Raw genomic sequence first — 19,521 nt, 5'->3', positions numbered from 1 at the left:
GTCTGCTTTAGTTTGGCTGGAAAACGGGACAAACTGACCAAAATCTCAAAATCGCTCTTGCTGTCGCTCCAAGCTGATTCCAGAACCGCATTAAAACCAGCTTTCTCTTGCTGAATTCTCCAGATGGCCGTTTTTGTTTGTTACTTTTTGTCTCAAAACAGCCGCTGATAGATTATTTTTCACGTTAATGGTGTTATTTTCAGGTAAACCCAAAGATAAAAAGGTATGCTATTGCGGCAAGTTCTGAAAGATAATTGATATCGCAACAAGCTTAAAAAGTATGCTCTAGTCTGTAGTTCTAAAAGATAATTGCTATCGCAACAAACTGAAGCATTTATGTGCGACGACGGCTTGAAAAGTTTGAGCGTGATTTTCAGGATAAATCAAAGGCTTTGAAGCAAAATAAATTTGTTTATGTGTTAATGTAGAGCGGTATATTCGCGGGGCTATTATTATCATGTTACAAGATTAAAGGTTAGTCGTCAAAGAAGACTAATAAAACATATACAGTTCTTATGTTTGTAATTTAATCTGTCATTTACAACGATTTGATTAATGCCAGTATTTTATAGTTCAAAGTATAAGTTTTGTTGCAGTAGTCATTAAATACAGTCACAATTGGCCAGGCGTCAACAATCCGTCTAATACATCGCCCACTCACATGCACGCTTGAACACACACACGCTTGAAAAATCGCCCATGCCCTTGCACTACCTCCCAAAATTGCCGGAACGCATATAGGTATCAAAACTTCTAAAAACTGCATTAGATCTTTTACGTGAGGTGAAAAAAACAACAACTAAAATAACAACAGAAAAATGATTCTATTTGTCGCCATTTTTTATATATATAAGCATATCATTTTAGGCCATGAGTGCAATTTATTTCGTTTATTTCTGGGTGTATAATATTTTTGTAACGGAAATGTCCATAAGTGTAAGCAATATATGATAGAATTCATTGGTCGAAATTTAATTTACTCAGCCTTCTTTAACAAACAAACACATTGACGTCATACTTCTTTTAATGCAAAATCAGAATTACGGGATTGAGAAGTATTGACGAAGTCTTTCGATTTTTAGAAAAGAAAACGTACTGTTGATATATTAAGTCTTGTTCACTTTATTTACAGATAAACATTGGGTCTTTAAGAAAAACAAGCTAAAGCGATCAATGGCTAAACAATTCTGGTATTATTTTGCAAAGTAAATATAAAATGAATGTTCAGAAAATTCATTCCACTTTTTCAGTAGCTAAAATATAGTGGATATATACACAACCTTTAAAATTGTAGGAATTGTAATACAGAGGAAAAGGTTTGCAATTGATACAACTATGCTTCGACATGTGGAACAGTTTCTGGAAAAAAATATTTTGAAGTTTCGAAATATAAAATTTTAATATCGTATGTTACATTCACAGTCATTGGCAAAACTGGTGTAAGCGTCTAATTTTATCCGAAATCCATCATTACAGAAATAATACACATATTTTAGATACTATAAACACATCTTTAAAGTTTACAAATGTAAAAGTTCTTTTAGCACATTATGAACTATTGTTTCAGAAAAACAGGATTTCTTACTTTCAATGTAGAGACAAGGTATATGTAAACCAAATATTCATAGGAACGAATTTTCTGGAAATGATACATTATTTTACAATCATATGATAAGTGTGAGTTTTATCTTGTTTACGTCTGATTATACATGAAATTACATGTCTTTAAAAATAATAAAAATGAAGCTGAAAGTTCTGGAATGTGTTAGTTGTAAAATATTGCAAATGTTTAAACGACCTGACTCAGGAAAAGTCCAATCTACATCATGATACATAGCCTTAAAGGCTTACGAGAGTTAACTGTGTAATAACTAAAATATTCAACATACAAAATTTCTTCAAACTTGGTCTATTGACTAATGACAATGTCTAAAACAGAATTTTGAAAGAAACGTCCTATGTCAGCAGCCTTGAATGTTTAGTCGAAAGGCAGTCAAGTAACACGCAAACATGCTGTCAATCATCAGTTGTCGAGTCCAATTCTAACGCTCGGAGGTATCATAGTTTGCTTTCATTCTGCCTTGCACTGCTGTCCCATCGAACACAAAGGGGTCCCCTTTAACAGCATTCCTGTCTAGGCTCACTTTAGCTACCCTTTTCATGCACAAGACCCTAGTTCTCTCTGAGCGATCAAAGTCGTGGTCCCTGTAACAAGCAAAAAGACAAAAACTGGTAAAGTCTTATAAGATCAAAGAGGACATATTATAAATGCAGATGTGACATGTCGTGTGCCGGCTATAACATGTCGCCACGTATTTAATCCCAAAACAAATGAATACATACATGTACTGCTTACGGCGTTGCCAAGGGCGTTGATAGTTTTGTTTTACTCATAGTTCGTTAGGAACTGACTCAAATCGAATGTTGGTTTTGTTTGTCTTGTTTTTTACTGATCTTTTCAGAGTTTATTTAATTATTTTGTAACACGACGGCGTTTCCTATGAAGTTTGTTTGTTTTGCCGATGTAAAGGTTATTTCAGTGAATTTACAGGCTAGAATTTCCCCTATTATTATCATTATTGATAATTATAATGATATTATTATTATTATTGAATATAGGTTATTACCTGTCTTCCAATGTACAACGCTTATTAGTGGGCACACGTTGTATGGATCTGTCTTCTGCTCGTTGTTCATATTTGTCCACCAGATTGCAAACAGTCTTCCGGCTAGTTCGGTAGTAAAAGGACCTGTAAAATAAGAATAGCACTTATAATCCAATGTTATATTTTCTCAAAATAAAAGTATCAAATATTTCATTTAGCATTTGCATTATCATTTGACCAGTTTCGGTTTAGGTGAAAGAATGATATGCTTATGAATACTGATGGGAAAACTGACTTAAAATAAGAATATCATTTCAGCTTGTTGCAATATCATTTATCTTCCAGAACTTGCCGCAATAGCATACTTTTTTATCTTTGGTTTTACCTGAAAATAACACCATTAACGTGAAAAATAATCTATCAGCAGCTGTTTTGAGACAAAAAGTAACAAACAAAAACGGCCATCTGGAGAATTCAGCAAGAGAAAGCAGTTTTTAACGCGGTTCTGGAATCAGCTTGGAGCGATAGCAAGAGCGATTTTGAGATTCTGGTCAGTTTGTCCCGTTTTCCAGCAAAACTAAAGCAGCCACGGACAGATGCTGTGTGATCGGAGGTACGCATTTATAAACGGACTTGCAACATACTAAAGACATTTTACAAAAATTCGTAACATAATACTTACGACGAATTTTCTTCTTGAATCGACACTTTGTTGACAAAAATTGCTTGGCGCGATACCTACGGCGTGACATCATAGACCACGTGATTGTGCACCGTGATCATTTTTTTTTAATCTAAGTTTCCTTATTTCCCGGGGAGCGTTTTAGCGGTTAATATTTCCGAAATATTGACCTTTTAATTGTCCGAAGTCCCCTTGAATTATTTGTCACAAAATGCGTCAAAATACATCATTTGTTTTTATCTAAGTCTCCAAAATTTCCCGGGGAAATCACCCCCTTAGGGCCCCATCCTCCCCGTGCCTTGTTGTGCGTATCACTTTTGAAGCTCTAGCTACGCCTATGAAGTGTGACATTGATCCCAGAACATGCACTCTGCACATAGTCTCGATGTGATTAACATTTTTGTCAAGTTTCTTTGAAATCCTTTAATGGGTTCAGTAGTTAGAGAGCGGTGAACTTTAATCCCTAAGTTTGACCTTGACCTTAAAGCGAGACATTCAGAACATGTAATCTGCGCATCGTCTCAATTTGGTGAATATCTGTTCAAAATACATGTATTGTCATTTTAAATGTCCAAAGCCTCCTAGAGTTACATGCCACAAACTGCGTCAGAATGCATCATTTTTTATATAAATCTCCAAACATTCCCCAGTAGATCACCTCCCTAGGGTCCCACTCTTCCCGTACCTTGTTGTGCGTATCATTTCTGAAGCTCTAGCTACGTCTATGAAGTGTGACCTTGACCCCAGAGCATGCACTCTGCACGTCGTCAAGATTTGGTGAATATTTGTGCCAAGTTTCTTTACAATCCTTCAAGCAAATCAAGAGTTACAGAGCGGACACAAAACACACTTATATGACTATTGACCCGAAAGTGTGACCTTGACATTGAGGCCTGCTAGCCATCCAGAACATGCGCTCTGCACGTCGTCCGGATGTGGTGAGCATTTGTGTTAAGTTTCTTTGAAATCTTTCAAGGGGTTCAAGAGTTACAGAGCGGACAGACAGACAGGCAGACGGACACAGGGGGTATAACATAATACGTCCACTCGAGTGTATAATAATCAAGATATTTAGGAGCAAAGAAGCAAAAACTATTTATGGTGACCATGGCCTACAAGCATAGATCATGTACAGAACATATTTTCTCATCGTGGGGAACATCTGTGTGCAGTATTAAGATAATTACTTGACCTCAGAGTCAATAGTGACTTTGACCTTTGACCGACAACCATGGGTCACATGCGTGTCAAATAGTCTAATCATGGGTATTGACAAAAAATCTTCCGTACAGAACAGAACAGAACATACATTTTATTTTGACTTGTACATAGTACATCATCAAATACATATATATAATATACAATTAAACATGGTATCACGTGTGAAAGTGTAAGTTAACATGGTGTTGAGGATGAATAATACAACCGACATCATAAAAGGTATCTTAACACTGGTTCTAATCAATTGTAGCCTGTACCCAAATATATATGACAGGTTAACCGTATACATTTGAGTGTACAAAGCAAAGTATATTGCCCAAAGATTATATCAATCATGAATAACAATATTGGTCAAAATGCAAAATTGACAAATGAATTGAGAAAAGTGTATGTAACGAACCGTAGGCACCGCCATATGCCGAGGTGTCAAGTCGCCAGGAGAGGGTCACATTTAGACCATCCTCATGGCAGCACACCCTGTGGTGCCCAGTGAGCATCACATGAGTGCCCCCTACCCCACGGCGGTGTCCACCATAGGTGTAGGTTCCCCATGGTTGACGAATCGGCAAAGGCTTTACCGTAACATCTGTGATATAATTGGAACTTCATATTATATTAGGCACAAAGCTACAATTAACCATTAGCATTAATAATAGTATTTCTTATTTCAATGGATTCTTTAATATATTAAGCTAAATTGTTTAAAACATTCCTTTCATTTGTAGTAATCAATTCAATAAATTTCACCATTGATGGTCTATTGTAGTAATATTTCTTAAGATATTTCTTTCTTATATCATTATAACACTGGCATATTAAGATGAAATGATATTCGTCTTCAATATCTAATGTTCTACAACATACACAGTATCTTTCGTTGCGTGGTATTCTGTTTTGGCCATATCTACCGGTTTGGATTTTAAGAGCGTGTGCGGATACTCTGATTCTTGTAATATTGAATCTAAGACTTTTAGGCATTACATCGAGATAATATTCATATGCTATCGTCTTTTTACAATGTTTATACAAATCTAAGACTAAACTATTTTCTACAGAACTGTGTCACACCTGTATATAATTATCTATAACTCTACGTTTAAACATTTCTGGAAATAGTTTAGAGTCTATTCTATTCCAGTTAGTAAAATATTCTGTTAGACCATACATATCTAACATATTCTTAACATTCGTCACCCAATTATTCAGGCCTTTTTGACAATCAGACACATTTAGCTCATAAATAGATTGCAGTATTATATTGTCTGTATTTATTAATTTACACCAATATTTTATTATTGTAACATATCTGTTTATATATAGGGGATATCGTCCCAACTCGCCATATATACTTGCATTACATGTACTGGTTCTAACATTTAAAATTCGTTTGCAAAATTTCATGTGAATACGTTCAATTTCCTTAGATTTCGTATAGCCCCATACCTCTGAAGAGTATGATAAAATAGATCCTATAAATGAGTCAAACAACTGACATAATAACTTAGGCTTAAGATCGAAATCTTTACAATTATACGTTACTAAATTAAGAGCCTTTAAAGCCTTGCCAATCAAATGCTCTATATTTGATGCAAAATTACCAGTATATTTAAAAACAGTACCAAGACAGTTAAAATTATCTACAACTTCAATAGGATTGCCATTATATAGCCACCTTTCTCGTTCAGACGTTCTACCTCTTTTCCTAAAGACAACGATTTTTGTTTTCAAAGTGTTTACTTCAAGGCCCCAGTAATTGCAATATGTATATAGTAAATCAAGGCTGTTTTGTAAATCCTCTGGCGATTTACCTAAAATCGCCATATCATCAGCAAAAAGCAACAAAATCAATACAATATCATCTATTAATAAACCAGAATTAAAATTATCTTGTAAATACAACTCTAAATCTTCAACGAAGAGAGAAAACAGGATCGGCGAAATTACCTCCCCTTGTCTCAAGCCTACTGCATATTGGAAATAATCAGAATATGTGGTGCAACATCTAACACATGATTTTACTTTATCATACATATCCCTTATAATTCGTAACATTCTACCTTGGATACCGCATTTATACATTTTTAACCATAATGAATTTCTACATATGCTGTGAAAACATGACTTAAGATCAATAAATCCGAACGTTTATTGTTATTGAGATAATGCTGTATTACAGATTGTAAAATAAAAATTGCGTCCACGGTCGATTTACCCTTTCTGAAACCAAACTGGCTATCAGAAATAACTGTATATTTATCACAAAAAGTTTCAATTCTTTTATTCAATATTGTAGTAAAAAGTTTAGATACAATTAAAAGCTATAGGGCACAAACAAATCTTCACTTGATCTTAAACAGAGACCTTGACCTTTAACCGACAAGCATTAGTCATGTACATGTACGTGCATTTTGCTACATATTGCCCTCTATATACATACCAAGTTTTATAGACCTAGCTTGAATACTTTTCGCGTAATCGCAGGGTCCAAATTTGCGGACGGACGGAAGAACGGACGAACAAACAGATTGACAGATGACACTCCTATAGTCCCCTCCGGTGTTCCACGTCCCCTCTGGTGTTCCACCGGTAGGGGACTGATAAGCTTAACTACCAACTTTGTAATCAGAGGTGGAGGTGTGATTCAAGCAGCAAGTACGTTGTATCTGTCCCTTATCGCCTTGGGAAAATCATTGTGACAGGCACAACTTTGAAGAACCCAGCTGTACACAACCAAATGCACGTTACTGTAAGTACAACTACACCATTTACTGTTTTTACTTACTCTAATTGAATTTCGCACCCATTTGCATAAGGCCAAATGTTTTTGTTTCTGTTTGCAGGTTGAGCGTTCTGGCAGCGTCGCCGATGACTCTTGCGACAATGCCTGGTCAGAATGATAAGCATAACTACAAGCCATGCACACCATAAACTATAATTAACCAAGATAAAAGAATAAAACATTTATAGATACTTACTCTTTGTCATATTCCTGAATGGGAAAGTAACTTTCCCGATCTGAAAAGTAAGTTGCCAAACGGGAAAGCGAATTTTCAAGGCTAAATATCTCAGAATCTAGACCATTAAAACATTTTGGACGGTAGGATCGTAGATATACCCTTTGTGATACGATACGTGCATTCAGATCATCCCTAGGTCAAGTATCCTTATGTACAGGTTTTTTTCTTACTAAGGTATATAGAAATGGACCATTTTCTTGCCCGATCTGGCAATCTTTGGCGCAAAATTTCCCGATCGGGCAAGATATAAGGGGATTCCCCAAATTGCCCGATCGGACAATTTCCCCCACTGACATATAATAGTCAAAACTATGATTACGAACGGTTGCCTAAAAGTATTTGATTAAAGACTGCATGTAACCCACACACTGCGGGTATATCTGTAAGGACTAATGATGAATTCGTACAGAGGGCCATCTCTGATGGGTTCACCACAAGCCTAACAACTGCGTTTGTTGTACCTGCCAATCGTTATGGAGCCAACAATGGCCTAACAACTATAGTTCCGAGACTGGTTCAATGACTTCATGTTTATAACGATAAGGACCTATAAAATCATTCCATAAAATGTTCGTTTTTATCAGTAGCAAGTATGTTTATTATCATGCGATTGGAAACTAACCACAACTACTTCGGGTTTAGAACAAAAATACTAAAATTGTGAACTTTGAATTGGCAAAAAGTCGCGATATTTTACATCTTTGACGTAGTAGAGACCTTCTTTCTGGAACAATCCTGATGAAACGCATATTTAATGAACATGGCAACAAGACCAAAAATAGAACACTAGAGGTATGGACATCGAGTTAATAAAATGCTATATTGTCATGTTGGAATACAAATTTATATAAAAGAATAATCTTAAATGAGTTACTTAAACATCCTGGCTTTCTTGTTTATTATTATTGACAAGAACAAACAAACTTCGAAGAATGCAAACAGAAATAATTGGTTATTGATAATCGTCTGAAATACTGAATAGAAATATTAAATAAAATGTCTTCCGATAATTTTGTCCAATTATTAAAATACTGTTTATCTTTAAAACCACATACATTATTAATAAGTTCACGCTGTTCATGTAGCCAATTAATCATGTCTAACATTGTTAAGACGTTTACTTTTCTATATAAATCTATATGAACGTTGAATTTACTTGCTATGTTAAATGGTAAGTTTGTTAATAATAACAGTTTGAACGGTACTTTTGAAATTCACGCTGCTAAGAGGGTCCGGCAAAAAGTTCTGTCATTGGATTCGGATTTTTAAGTGCTACGTTTTAACGAAGATATTTTTATTACAAACCTTCAAAGTATTCCCCCTTTACCGAAACACGTTTGTACACGTATTCGTTTTACCAAATCGCGAAAAGCAGATAAATAGTCATCTTTTGGTATCTGTAAGAGACACGTATAAATGTTGCTGCCAAGAGAACTTCTGGACTTACATTTTCCCCATTTTCTGAAGCTTTGGAAACAAAAAATGTCACAGGGACTCAGGTCATGTGGTTTACTACTTCCACCTTTTCAGAAGCCAAAATAAAAAACAAACAAACAAACTTAACCTCGCACTTATATCGTTAGCTTTTGGACACACCCTTTTATTGCAATGAAGTGTGCTTTTTTTTGTTGTTTTTTTTTTTCAAAAATTACCGGAAGGCCGTTAGTGACAGAACTTTTTGCGGGACCCTCGTATCGGCATTTTAAAACCGTTGACGACTGACATTACATCACTGGGTCTCGTAACTAAAAAACAGGTCGAAGTACGTTGGTTCTTGTTAGCGAACAAAATACTTTTGGGGGAAAACATATAAATTACAGGAAGATTGTTTTATTTCAATGAAATCAGCTATGAGGATGTCTGTACATCTTTTCGTGTCCGTTTCTCTGTTTGTATCTTTAACGGAGTCTTTAACTTACGGAGCAGTTTCCATGAACAAGTACTTATCGGAAAGTGTTTGCTGGAACGATTATGGCACTGTGCTGAGGAATTTCTATAAAATACGTGACAAAAGAGCTTGCGGCACGAAATGTACCGAAAATAACGAATGTAATTCCTTCCTGTACAACAAAAATGCGGGATGGTGCAGAATCAACTCCGATGTATTCGTGAACAGGACCAGCACCGGATGCAATCGTTTGGTGGACTACGCCGAGATCACAGTAAGGATTAAAAACAGACTATAAACATGTTGGATTTTATGTCGCTTACATTCTAACAGTCATATAAATTCATGCCGAGAAAATTTGCAAGCGACAGCCAACCGACGGAAGACTTGCAAAGTCCCTGGTTTGAGTCTGGCTGCATAGTTTTACTGTCGCCTTGTGGCATTTGACACCCATTGTAGTGCTCGAATTCATTACTAGGGAAGCAAGTCACGATTTCTATATTTGATTCGCATTTTAACATTTCTAGAGAAAATATGTAAGCGGTAGCTTTCTAAATCGGAAGACCACTTGAACGTTTTTCCAAAACCCGATCTGGCTACATATTCTCACGTGATGTACGTATAGAATCATGTAAGGGTCATGTCCATATGCCGCACGACAATGCGACACGACAGTATTTCATATGTGAGCGTCCTTAGCACTTTTGGCGGTTCGGTATATGTGCATGCGTGCGGCCGTCCGTCCGATTTTGTCCAGACTATAACTTTAACATGCAGGGGCCAATCTTGTTTATATTTGGCATGGATGTTAACCTCAATTAGAAGGAGTGTCATGCGCAAATCCCATCTTCCTATCTGAAAGGTCAAGGTCGCAGTCGGAGGTCAAAGGTCAAATTGAAGTTTGTCGGAGCATTTGGGATTTTTATGTAACTTGGCACGAATATTCACTATTATAAGACAGAGTGTCATGTGCAAGAACCTGGTCCCAAGGTCTAAGGTCAAGGTCACACTTAGAGGTCAAAGGTCAGATACAGTTCTTATGACAGCTGGCGGGCTCGACATGTTGCCTTGGGGCACCTTGCTATTGCAATAGCAGCCCTATCGTTTTATTTGTGCATGAAATGTTTATTGATTAACTATCAATTTTATATTTCAGACGGTGCATACGATAAGACATGCCAAGCCGCCAAGTAAGTAAAACTGTTTTTAAACCGCCCCGGTAGCTTAGTGGTAGAGCGTCCGCTTCGAGTGCGGGAGGTCCTGGGTTCGATCCCCGGCCGCGTCATACCAAAGACGTAAAAATGGTACTAGCATCTTCCTCGCTTGGCGCTCAGCATTAAGAGGGTAGTGCTAGGACTGGTCAGCCCAGTGTCAGTATAATGTGACAGGGTGGGGTATCATGTCACGTGTCTACGGCGTGATATTCCAGTGAGGCAGCACTATAAAGTTGGGCATTGTGCTCACTGCTACAAGTAGACACCGTCGTTTATATGACTGAAAAATTGTTGAAAAAGACGTTAAACCCGGACACACACTCACACACACAAATTGGGCTTTGCATACTAATTATTTTACGCAACTGAGAGGAGGATTTCGTTTCCACACGTGTTATCGAGAGACACGACTGTTGGGGATGGGGGAGGGGCAACTTTGTCACATTGAAACGAGATTCGTTGACATGTTCGCATATACAAAATATACAGCCCCATAGAGCTGTATTCACATCGGAAAAGTATGAATTGCCCGTTTGTAACGTAGTGTGGCTTCTTCTTTCACCAAAAACATATAAATGATTCACTTGTACCGATTGAAGTCATATCGTCATATCTTAGAACATGCGTAACACATAGAAAATATAAAAAATGATAAAAGTAAGAATTTCTTTTTTACTTGAAAAATGCAAATCTATATCATATGAGTATTAATGCATTTATATAAGCGATTTAAAATCATACGAATTTTCAGCTTCAATTTCTACCTTTTTCTTCTAATGTCCTTCAGCTGAGCAGGTCCTACATTTACAACAAACCCGTGATAAGATCCTTTGGAAGCACAACCAAGCAACACAACAGCAAAACACTTCTTTTTTTTTTGTCTCGGCTGAGTTTGAGATGATCGAAATTTGATAAAAGTTTCACTAGAATTGCAAGATTAAATTCCAACTGAGACCAGCTGACAGTCTATTCAATGGCCCGAGTCCAGAAATATTTGACGGTGGGAATGGGGGGCGGGGGGGGGGGGGGGGAGGGGGGGAGGAGGGGCACAAATCTAACATGAATTTAAGACGCCACCGCCGAGGCGCATTACACTGAGAGTGGGTAGTAGGTATGGAGAGGCGGTTGGGCCCTCTGCCCATATTTGGGGTTCAGGGGGTGTACCCCTGAAATTTTTTTAAATAAAGGTATGAAATGGTGGCATCTGGTGCATTTACTGGTGAGGGTACTCCCTTCATTTTTTTTTTTTTGGGGGGGGGGGGGGGGGGGGGGGAAAAGCTGTAAATGTTTGAAATACAGGCATGAAATTGTGGCCTCTTGTGCATTTTAGGTTTAAATTTTGAGGTAGTGGAGGGGTTACTTCCCTCTTGATGGGGGAGGGGGGTGCTATTTTGAAGGGGGATTTTTAAATACAGGTACATGAAATGGTGGCCTCTGGTTCGTTTTCTGTGTCTAAATTTTGAGAAAATACCACATGGTCACACAATCAATTAATAGCACTTTCTGAAAAAATACTAATCTCTTATATCTGGCTGTAATAATGGTTCTAATTTTCAAATAACCCTTTTTTTTGAAAACGAAAGACTTGTTTCATTGAAAAAATGAACTTAAGTTGTTAATTATTTCTTGCGGAAAGTGAATCTTTGACTTACAGTTAACTCACTAGAACCATTTGGCGACACAAGAGATGCACGCCATTTCATCAAATCCTTTAATAAAACATAAATAACGTATATGTATTTAACATGTTATAGTGTACTATAAAGGGTCTTGAATTGTTGCATGTTAATTTACCACAGAAATTGAGATGTTTTAATTATGTTTCCCCATAGGTGGGGGAGTCATATTGTTTTTGCCTTCGTCGTCTGTCTGTTCGTCCGTCCGCATTAAGCTTGTCCAGCTTTTACAGGTCAAACTGCTGGCCGGATTTCCACGAAACTTCACAGGAGTGATCAGTACCAAGCCTAGTTGCGCATATCACCTGCACGTTCCACTTTGCTGCACAAAATGGCCGCCAGAGCTAAAAATAGAAAAATCTTGTTCAGCTTTCACAGGTAAAACTGTTGGAAAGATTTCGCCGAAACTTCACAGGAGTGATCAGTTTCAAGCCTAGTTGTGCATTTCGCCGGTAAGTTTCGCTTCGCTGCATAAAATGGTCGCAAGAGCTAAAAATAGAAAAATCTTGTCCTGGTTTCACATGTCAAACTGCTGACCGGATTTCGACGAAACTCACAGGACTGGTCAGTTTCAAGCCTCGTTGTGCGATATATTGAATTCAAGACACTCATAATAATGAAAATAACTAAAAACATTTTGAAGCATTTTTAAAAACAGTTTAACATCAGCTATTCAGCAACCATACTTCTGCAGGAATTTACAAAGTGGAAAAGGTTTTACTTTCTGTAAATTCTGGAGAGTAGTTTGAAACAGATTTAACTCAATTTTATTGCCGGTCAGTTAAGAGTGGCACTAACCGCTCTTCAAGACATTATATAACCCCAGAATCGCATTTCATAATTCTGTTTGGATGAGCCCAGAGAGAAAATGGGTTTCTTAAAGAATGTCAGTGTCAGTATGAAGAATATGAATAAAGAAAGAAATAGATAATATTTCAGATTTCTTAATCTCAACAGACTTTGCATCTCAACTCCAAGTAAATCACGTGACGATGGTAAAACCATGTGATTCTAATATGGCGACATGCTTAGCAACGCCTGGTAAATTCTAGAATATACAGTTCTTGTAGTAAATACATTTGCTATATAATATGTTCTAAATAAAGTTAACATTATTCTGAAAGATATAGCACATATTCAGGCCCATTTAAAAAAGGATTACTAATCTATGTTCTTAATTGACCTGTAAACCACAATTAAACACCAAGAAACGTAGGGGTCTTGTATCTTCTAAGAGAGATATCAACACTATGGAACATCTCCCAAAGTGGGTATTGACATATGTGTAATACGATGTATTTACATTTCTATAAATGCCAAAAATCTGCAAAAAAAATGCTACCAAAATGTCAATTATAGGATCCACAATGAAATAAAAACAGAAACTGGCTACATAAAAATGAGGAGAAAAATGAGGATTATTTTCCGACATTATCCGACTAGCCCAGATACTACTTGGTTACCAGTTTAGTACTATTACACCTCTCAAACGTGCCATAATCTACAGTCAAATTGACATTTATGTCACAACCTTTAAGAACATTATGGGAGTATTCCATGTGTCTGTATTTCGAAGGGATCTAAATTAAATCAGTGAATGAGCCAGAAAAAGTCCTTAAAATCACAAGTAGACTTGTTTCGAATTTTGAGTTTTAATAATTCTACTTTCGCACCCAAAAATTCAAAAACAACGTTTGTCAAAACCACTTTCACTGATTTTGCATCTCAAATATCTTTTATTCTGTCTTTGCACATAATTAGCTATAAACAGCATGTATTTTTCATTTGGATTAAAACTAGCTATATGTGGCCACATTTTAATATGTTTTAGCGAGCTAGTGCTTTAGCAACTGGCTATAGCTGTAATTCAACTACCAAGTTACGACCGCGCATCGTTTGAGTTTTCCTTCTTTTTCTTTGCGATCGCACCTACGTATGAAAAATAGTCCCATATTTATTTTGTATAATCTTGGTATTGTGCGAGTGTGTGAGCAACTGAAGACTTCTGTTTTAAACAACAAAATAAAGCAGCAACGTTATGAACTTTATCGTCACATTCGAAATATTTGAATCTGTCTTTTGTATCAGTTTTTTTTACACGAACCCACTCTTTCGCATACCTAAAATTCTACTCATCAAAGAGATATTAAATGTATGTTATACTTCTTTGTACTCATGAATGAAATTCCATGCGCTTTGACTGGTTAACAGTAAAAAGTCATGCAAGTGGAAAATCGAAGTAAACCCTAACCCTAACCCTGGATTGTATCACTCAATAAGCAATGGCTAGCAGTCCTTTCAGTGCTTTGATGTTTATAATATTTATGACATTTATGAAAATGGCAATTAGCAATTATAAGATCTCAGTATAAAATTAAGACATCCACACGAGTCATAGAAATGAACCGATGCTTAACACATTAAATTTAAACTAAACTATCACTTGGGATTCGATCGATTTTTTTCCTTTGCAGAACACTGTGGACCAGTTCCCTCTATCCCGTCCATCATCGTGGACAACACCAGCGGTAATTACAGTGTAGGTGCACAGTTTCCTTACAGTTGTACCCTGTGTACAAGCTTCCCACCCCTCGGCTCACCCGGGGTTCTCGAATGCGATACTGACGGAAGATGGGTTATACCCCCTGTTTTGTGTGTTCATGGTTAGTATCAACTTTAACAGACAGTATTAAAACACTCTTCAAAATGAAGTAAAGATCACGCTTATTAACAGAATCTAATCAAAATATATAGCTGTTTGGAAAGTATGAATAAATCATGTTTTTGCATATCTGTACTACAAATCAGTTTTAATTATGCAACACTGTAATAACTGTCAACACACACTGTTTTTTCAAAAGCTGGATTTAGTTCATAGGTTGATTTTTCCCGTTGTATATATTGGTCCTTATTTGATGAATATATGATTTTCTTCGCAGGTGCTGATATTGGCTTCTTGCAGGGTAAGTACTTTCTTGAATTACGCTATTGTATTCAGACCTTTGCTTAAGACCAACTGGGAGCAATGACCACTAAATTTGTTTCCATTTTTTCCCATTTGTTCCAAACTTATGAATAAAGACCACCTTTACACAAAGACAAAGTTTGGTATTCCAAAACAGGGTCTCTTTGTACAGGTTTGGTGATCCAAATGGGGGGATTCGTAAAGTATTTTCGCGAAATAGTTTGGTTTCTGTTTGATAAAACAACTGAACAGATATAGGATGATGACATTATTTGTATTTTTGTGACTTTAAAAATGAGGTGTGGTATCAAAGCCCTTATTCTGCTAACTTTCTATAATGAACTTGTCCATATTTCAATTAGGACAGTACCATTAACTGTTAAAAGGAGTGCTTACCAAAACGATACTGACTGAATGGCGAACAGTGCAGGTCATGATCAGACTGCATGGATGTTCAGGCTGATATGATCTACACTGGTAGCAAAGGCAGAATCAGTCGTGTCCAGCATGATAAGGGTTAAGTCAAACCGAGTCTGTCAAAGTGTTATTTTGACTGGTTACGTTCAAAGATTTTCTTTCTTCAACATTGTATAATATTTGATTCGCATACGTCGGAATTTCCATGAAAGAAGGGTCTTGGCTACTGACATGTTTTATTTAGATAATAAGTTTCTCATTTTAGATGGAAGTCCAATACCAGTTGATGCAATAGGTAAGTATATAGTGATAATTACAAAATTGTTAAGGATTGATTTAATGAACAGTCTAATATTTTGTCCGCCAAATGGACCTCCGAGAAAAAGCGTCACACCGGAAACATATTATGCTTCACCTTGCTCCAGGAGCTGGTAGTAATGGCATATCGGAAAGTGTTCTTCTTCGTATGGTCAACCAGAAAGCTTAGCAAAATATCTTTTTTCATTCGAGTTGAATTGTCGTTGATTCTATGTATGTATCCAATTATAATATATCAAATAAAACAAATGAGTACAGAAATTGTTTCTCTAACAACACTTTAAACGTGTACAAGGGATTACTGCTTGTTGTTTTTTTTTGTTGTTGTTTTTTTCACCGCAAATATTTTCAGATTGTAGAGTTATGAAAAAGCCTTGATCTTTATAAAATGTTTCTTAAAATAGGCTGTGGCTCCGTGACCAATGACACATGTTACTATTCCTCACTTCCGTCGGGACTTCAATACGACGGTGATATCGGCAACTGTTACTGCGATGAGACGTGCTGTGGTAACGGTGACTGCTGTTACGACACGTCCTGTTACCAAGATCCCAAATAAAGGAATAGGCGAAAGGCGATAAAGTGACACCTTGCGGCAGTGTTTGTTAGTAGTGATTTTCATAAGTTTTCAAATATTGAGCATAGTTTTTAAACTAGATATTGGATGGTTTTCGATAATTACATTTTACATTTGTGTAAATGCGTAACACAAATAAAAGTGACTTTTTTTATGTATAAATTGTTGAAACATGAATTTAAACTTGAAAACATTGTCAGAATACTATCAATTATACAGAGAAATTTAGAAAAAATAACTACAGCCACAAACTACGTAATTGTAGTAGATATACAAAATGTCCTCTATGTCAACTTACTATTGGAGATGAATATCATTTTCCCAAGAATGTACATTTTTGTCATCTTTTAGAAAAAAAAATATCAGACCAATATATTATAACAGACCTAAAGAGTTTTACATATGACTCGCAATATAATACAATAAAAATATACAGAACAGTGTAGTCATATGTATTGTATATCGGTTTTCATTTTGTGAACATATTTGAGAATATTCAAAGCCCTAAATACAACTTTATATATCAATAACAGTGCGCTTAATTGTTTTATAAAAATGCAAAATACTTAAGTATATTCCACTGACATGATATGTTTTCCAGAATAGTCTTTAGAATTAAACATACAGTGCTCCTCGTCTTTGTTAACCGAGTGTTGTGAAAACTTTTTAATCCTTTTTATTTTCTGTTACATCGGGAATAAAACAACGAATTTTACTTAGTCTCTGTAAATAACATCAAGTGCAGTTTATTCAGGTTTCAGCAAAAGCAAAGTGCGGTAAGTCCTATTTCTCTAAAGGAATATTCTGTAGTAGATCGGAAGTTTCCTTATCAGAGTAAAATACAAAATCGCAAGAAATTTATTCTTCAGGTTTCAGCAATGGCATAGTGCGGGTAGTCCAATTTCTCTAGAAGAATATCTTACATTTATTCAGTAGTTCCTTTATCAGAGTCAAATATAGAATCGTAAGAAATTTATTTTTCAGCTTTCAGCAAAAGCATAGTGCGGGTAGTCCAATTCTTCTAAAGGAAAATTCTTCATTGTTTGGAAGATCCTTTATCAGATTAAAATTCAAAATCGTAAGCAAGTTGTTTCCTAGGCTTCAGCAAAAGCATAGTGCGGGTAGTCCAAGTTTTCTAAAGGAGTATTCTGTATTTGGTCGGATGTTCCTTTATCAAAGTAAAATACAAAATCGTAAGAAATTTATTCCCCAGGTTTCAGCTAAAGCTAAATGCGAGTAATTTAAATTTCAATCAACATTGCCGTAGAAACAATCTAACAATATACAGTTTCTATAAAGGAATATTCTGTATTCGTTCGGAAGCTCCTTTATCAGAGTAAAATACAAAATCGTACGAAATTTATTTCCCAGGTTTCAGCAAAAGCAAAGTGCGGGTAGACCAATTTTTCTAAAGGAATATTCTGTATTTGTTAGGAAGTTCCTTTATCAGAGTAAAATATAAAACCGCTAGAAATCTATTCCTCAGTTTTCAGGAAAAGCAAAGTGCGGGTAGTCCAGTTTCTTTAAAGGAATATCCCGTATTCGATCGGAAGTTTCATTATCAGAGTCAAATACAAAATCGTAAGAAATTTATTCCCCAGGTTTCAGCCAAAGCAAAGTGCGGGAAGTCCAAGATTTCTAGACTAAAAGAATATTCTATATTTGGTCGGACATTCCATTATCAGAGTCAAAAACAAAATCGTAAGAAATTTATTCCCCAGGTTTCAGCCAAAGCAAAGTGCGGGAAGTCCAGTTTTTCTAGACTAAAAGAATATTCTGTATTTGGTCGGACATTCCATTATCAGAGTCAAAAACAAAATCATAAGAAATTTATTCCCCAGGTTTCAGCCAAAGCAAAGTGCGGGAAGTCCAATATTTCTAGACTAAAAGAATATTTTATATTTGGTCGGACATGCCTTTATCAGAGTCAAATGCAAAATCGTAAGAAATTTATTCCCCAGGTTTCAGCCAAAGCAAAGTGCGGGAAGTCCAAGATTTCTAAACTAAAAGAATATTCTATATTTGGTCGGACATTCCATTATCAGAGGCAAAAACAAAATCGTAAGAAAATTCCCAAGGTTTCAGCCAAAGCAAAGTGCGGGAAGTCCAAGATTTCTAAACTAAAAGAATATTCTATATTTGGTCGGACATTCCATTATCAGAGTCAAATGCAAAATCGCAAGAAATTTATTCCCCAGGTTTCAGCCAAAGCAAAGTGCGGGAAGTCCAAGATTTCTAAACTAAAAGAATATTCTATATTTGGTCGGACATTCCATTATCAGAGGCAAAAACAAAATCGTAAGAAAATTCCCAAGGTTTCAGCCAAAGCAAAGTGCGGGAAGTCCAAGATTTCTAAACTAAAAGAATATTCTATATTTGGTCGGACATTCCATTATCAGAGTCAAATGCAAAATCGCAAGAAATTTATTCCCCAGGTTTCAGCCAAAGCAAAGTGCGGGAAGTCCAAGATTTCTAAACTAAAAGAATATTCTATATTTGGTCGGACATTCCATTATCAGAGGCAAAAACAAAATCGTAAGAAAATTCCCAAGGTTTCAGCCAAAGCAAAGTTCGGGAAGTCCAAGATTTCTAGACTAAAAGAATATTCTATATTTGGTCGGACATTCCATTATCAGAGTCAAATACAAAATCGTAAGAAATTTATTCCCCAGGTTATTTAGATACCAATCAACTTTGCTGTAGCGACAATCTAACAATTTATACAGGACAGTTTCTTTAAAGGAGTATCCTCTTGTCGACTGGATGCTCCTTTGAATTTATGTTTTAGGGAATATAAACCATATCAATTTAATTAAGGTAATAAAATACTGATCAAGACCAATAAGCAAGCCCAGAAATTGATTAAGAATTAAGTTACATGAGAAATTGATTAAGAAAATCCACGCTGCTTTATGAGTTAGAAGCAAAGTTACAAACAAT

General features: G+C 36.1%; 1 protein-coding gene and 1 non-coding gene across 2 annotated transcripts; both read left to right on the top strand.

Moving 5' to 3' along the window:
- The first annotated feature begins 9,252 nt into the window (after positions 1-9,252).
- On the top strand, positions 9,253-17,366 carry LOC123551208 (uncharacterized). Its single transcript, XM_053542394.1, has 6 exons — positions 9,253-9,688; positions 10,571-10,604; positions 14,779-14,967; positions 15,244-15,267; positions 15,952-15,981; positions 16,409-17,366. Exons 1-6 carry the CDS (start codon positions 9,365-9,367, stop codon positions 16,561-16,563), a joined length of 756 nt encoding a protein of 251 aa, XP_053398369.1. The 5' UTR covers positions 9,253-9,364; the 3' UTR covers positions 16,564-17,366.
- Positions 10,628-10,699, top strand: Trnas-cga (transfer RNA serine (anticodon CGA)). The gene has a single exon. It is a non-coding gene; the product is annotated as a tRNA-Ser (tRNA).
- Positions 17,367-19,521: the final 2,155 nt, after the last annotated feature.

Source organism: Mercenaria mercenaria, chromosome 4 (genome assembly GCF_021730395.1).
Source record: "Mercenaria mercenaria strain notata chromosome 4, MADL_Memer_1, whole genome shotgun sequence".
NCBI lineage: Eukaryota > Metazoa > Mollusca > Bivalvia > Venerida > Veneridae > Mercenaria > Mercenaria mercenaria.
Note: the sequence above shows the minus strand (reverse complement) of the source record. Positions and strands in the feature narration are given on the sequence as shown.

Coding starts and splice junctions, on each gene's coding strand:
- LOC123551208 (XM_053542394.1), top strand. CDS start 9,365: ATGAAATCAGCTATGAGGATGTCTGTACATCTTTTCGTGTCCGTTTCT. Junction 9,689..10,570: donor TGGACTACGCCGAGATCACA/GTAAGGATTAAA, acceptor TTTATATTTCAG/ACGGTGCATACGATAAGACA. Junction 15,982..16,408: donor AATACCAGTTGATGCAATAG/GTAAGTATATAG, acceptor TTCTTAAAATAG/GCTGTGGCTCCGTGACCAAT.